General features: G+C 38.2%; 1 pseudogene across 1 annotated transcript in view; it reads right to left on the bottom strand.

Moving 5' to 3' along the window:
* Positions 1 to 3459: 3459 nt before the first annotated feature.
* The window catches only part of TEOVI_000084300:pseudogene, a 488-nt pseudogene continuing 373 nt past the window's right edge, over positions 3460 to 3574 (bottom strand). The window contains exon 2 of the mRNA in view: positions 3460 to 3574. This exon is cut by the window's right edge and continues 17 nt beyond it. Coding sequence covers positions 3460 to 3574 — 115 coding nt within the window.

Here is a 3574-nt window from a genome sequence, read left to right as displayed (position 1 = left end):
ATATATATATATATATATTTATTTATTTAATAAACAAGCAGAAAATAAATAGATAAATATATACATAGACACACAACTCAGTGATGAGACTCTCTGGCGAAGTGCCGTCACTTCTTTTCCCCCCTTTTGAAGTGCGTCTTCAAGTGAAAAAGGGAGAAATTCAGCACATTTTTTAGGGGTGCGTCGGCAGGCCAAAATTTTTTTAAAAAAAAGGACAAGAGGGGCACCACTCACTGAAAAAGTATATCTAAATGATACAAAAAGAAACAAAAAAAACAGGGGAAAATAACGAAAAGAGAACAAAAATTTCCCTCACAATAATAAAGAAAAAAGCGCCAGTACCCTTCTACACGCGAGTGAAAGATTATTTTTTTTAAGACTTTAAAAAAAATGAAAAGGTAAAAGAAGGGGAGGAACGGGGGAGGCAAAGAAGTAAAACAGAAGTGTGGTTAAACTGAAAAGATGAAAAATATAAAAAAAAATACCACATCCTTCATGTCATCCCCTGCTACCCACTTCATATGAACCCGTCCACTTCACCCTCCCCCTCCTCACCAAACAAAAATAAAAATTCGCTAAAAAGATGGAAGAAGAGACGCGAAAGAAAAAAAAAACGAGGTGTGCAAAAAAAAAAAAATGTAGTGCACACAAATGTTTGCACAGTTGGATTACTGTTTTTTCTATTGCTACTGTTTTCTTTTCTTTTTTCTTCTTTCTTTTTAGTTGCTACTGTTGTTGCTTATTGATTTCCCTTCTGTCTTCACAGCCGTTGCTCATGTTCTCCTGTCTCCCTTATGGAACGTAGAAATTACATGCACCACGCAAAGTGTCCACATTTATGTGGCGCCCGCACTTTACCGGAACCTTTTAAAAATAAACACCTCTCAGAGCGATTACAGCTGCTCATTTCCAACCGAACCGTGCAACATATCCGCGCGTGGCCACGCTACCGCTCATAACACACACACACACACACACACACGAAAAAAACAAAGAAAAAGAAAAAAAACAAAAAGAGAAGAAAAACAAAACCAAATGACACACAAAAAGAACAAACAACAGGTCAGTTGAAAGTATAAAGCGTTGAACACGGGTTATGGACCAGCGGGCAATTAGGAGAAGCGTGCCAAAAATATAAAAATAAGGCACCGGAGGGATGACGATGGCAGTGCAAAAGACAACGGCGTGTGGGTACGAAAAAGAAAAAAAAAGAAAAGAATGAGTGAACGAATGAGTGAATACTGAAAAATCGGCAAACAAACGAAGGTGAAGGCATCCCTTTGCTCCTTCACCTTCTTACTATCATTATTATTATTATTATTCCTTTGTTTGCCTATGAAAAGTTTCTATCCTCTTATTACTTTGATTTTGCTTCCTTCCGAAACAAAAAAAAAAACACGCATACACAAAGACATATATGACCCTCTCGTCCTCCACCGAATTAAACTGTTTAGTGAAAAAGAGGAAAAAAAAAGAACGATTTCTCCTCTTCTACCGATCATGTGAAAACAAAAAAGAATGGTAATGTGGGACGTCATTTCATGGCTACAACAAAAGCATCACACAAAAAGATGAAGTCTGCGATTTAAAAAAAAAAAAACACCTCACCTCCGTCTTCCTCGGGATCGAGTTCGCTCAATTTAACCCCGACCATTTCTGGAAATTACCTTACAGAATCACGCACGCAAAGGCAAAATGTAGCACCACAAAAAGAAAAAAGAATGTAAAGCAAGCACCAAAGTAATTTTATTTTGTTCTTAATAAGAAAATGCAGAAATAGAAATGTGAAAGGGTCTGGAAAATAAATAGAAAAGGTAAAAGAATTTACTACTATAAGCGGCACACATACACACACAAAAAAAAAAACTTGTATATATAGACGGTGATAGCAATAACAATAATGTGTTAACCGTTGAACACAAAATCACACTGCAGTCACAAATCCTTTTTTAAAAAAAAAAATGCCGTAACAACTACCGACAAATGTGGGAGTTGAATATTCTGCAGCGTAGAAGGATTCAACCACGTACGCAAAAACATGCAGATGTATGTAAGCGGGAGGGGAATGGATCTTCACACCAGCAACATGTTCATATATATATATATATATATTACACCGCTTTCTATAGTATCAGGGGAATGGATATAAGGCTACGGCGACAAGGGGCGTTTGTTGCACTTTGCATGGTGCGTAGCGTCCCGCTTTCCCCTTTCCTTTTCTTTTGAAAAAAAAAAAAGAAACGGACTTACAGCCGCCCATCCCCATCTTTTATTGATGCACCACACCACCAATCAGGACCTCTGGGTAACCCCCACGGCCGCCCTCATTGTCCACCCACCATTTTACTTCGTTTTCACACACATATACGTAAATACATAAATATATAAACACATATATACCAGACAAACAAAAACAGCAAGCGAACAATTCATTTATGAAAAAAAAAATCAGCTGACAGATTCCCTTTCTCCTCATCCCCCTCCCCCTACACACACGAGTTTCGCTTCCGTGTTACGCCTCTTTTTCCCCTTTCCTCTCTTCTATACGTCACTTGCCACTACTCCGCATTCCACACGAATGTGAAAAAAAGTGAACCCTAGAAGGGGAAAAACAGCCATAGAAGGGGGAGAAACAAAAACAAAAAATCACTAAAAAAGGACAAAAAAGATTTGTACAGCAATGGAAAAGGCAGTACGTTTATTGGGCACCGATGTAAATCAATGAGGGGTAATAAACGAGGGTCTAAATAGTGTACGGTAATAAAGAAGAGGACATAGCGCGAACAAGGCAACGATAACAACAAAGATTGGCCTTATTGTTGCCGCCTTGCCTAACCATTACTGTTGTTTTTTTTTTGTCACTCGAGTTGGCGGTGTGAGACAACGACAGGCTCATCAACTCCTTTTTATAACTATTTTCTTTGCCTTATTATTCCCTTCCTCCCCTACACACACACACGTAGCATTCATCCATATTTCTCCTCCTCACACAAACACATTACTCGCAACGTTTATCATGTTATTTTTCCCTTTATTTTTCTCTTCTCTTACTTACTTTCTCATCACTCGGCTTTACCTTTTTCTCTCTCTTTCTTTATGCCTTCTTCTCCCATACCTCCTCTCCCTGTGTTCCGTCACCCATACTTCACGTAGAGTGCTCTGGAGTAAACCAAAATGGCTTCAGAAACAGCAGTAGCAGAAGCAGGGACAAAAGAAAAATCGAACAATTCCCTGACTTTTCTTTCTGTTAATAATAATGATGATAATAATGATCATTGTTTACTTCATCTTTTTAAAATTCTGTAAAACCAAAAAAAAAGTGAGGGGAATAGAGAAACTGACGGGCATGAATATACACCCCGGGCTACAATCACTTAATTCTTCGCTTTTCCTTCCCTTCTGTCCTTCCTTCTTTCATTCCCACCGTAAGTAAATATATAAAGGGGTGTCTAAACGGAACTATTTAAATGCAAGTCGTGCTGTGTTATGCCTAGTCAAGGAGCAAAGGTAAAAACAAAAAAATGAACCAAACGAGCAAAACCAAAATGTGCAGGGAATAATTTCTGCACGCGTA

Source organism: Trypanosoma equiperdum (assembly GCF_001457755.1).
Source record: "Trypanosoma equiperdum strain OVI genome assembly, contig: ctg_246, whole genome shotgun sequence".
Taxonomy (NCBI): domain Eukaryota; phylum Euglenozoa; class Kinetoplastea; order Trypanosomatida; family Trypanosomatidae; genus Trypanosoma; species Trypanosoma equiperdum.
Note: the sequence above shows the minus strand (reverse complement) of the source record. Positions and strands in the feature narration are given on the sequence as shown.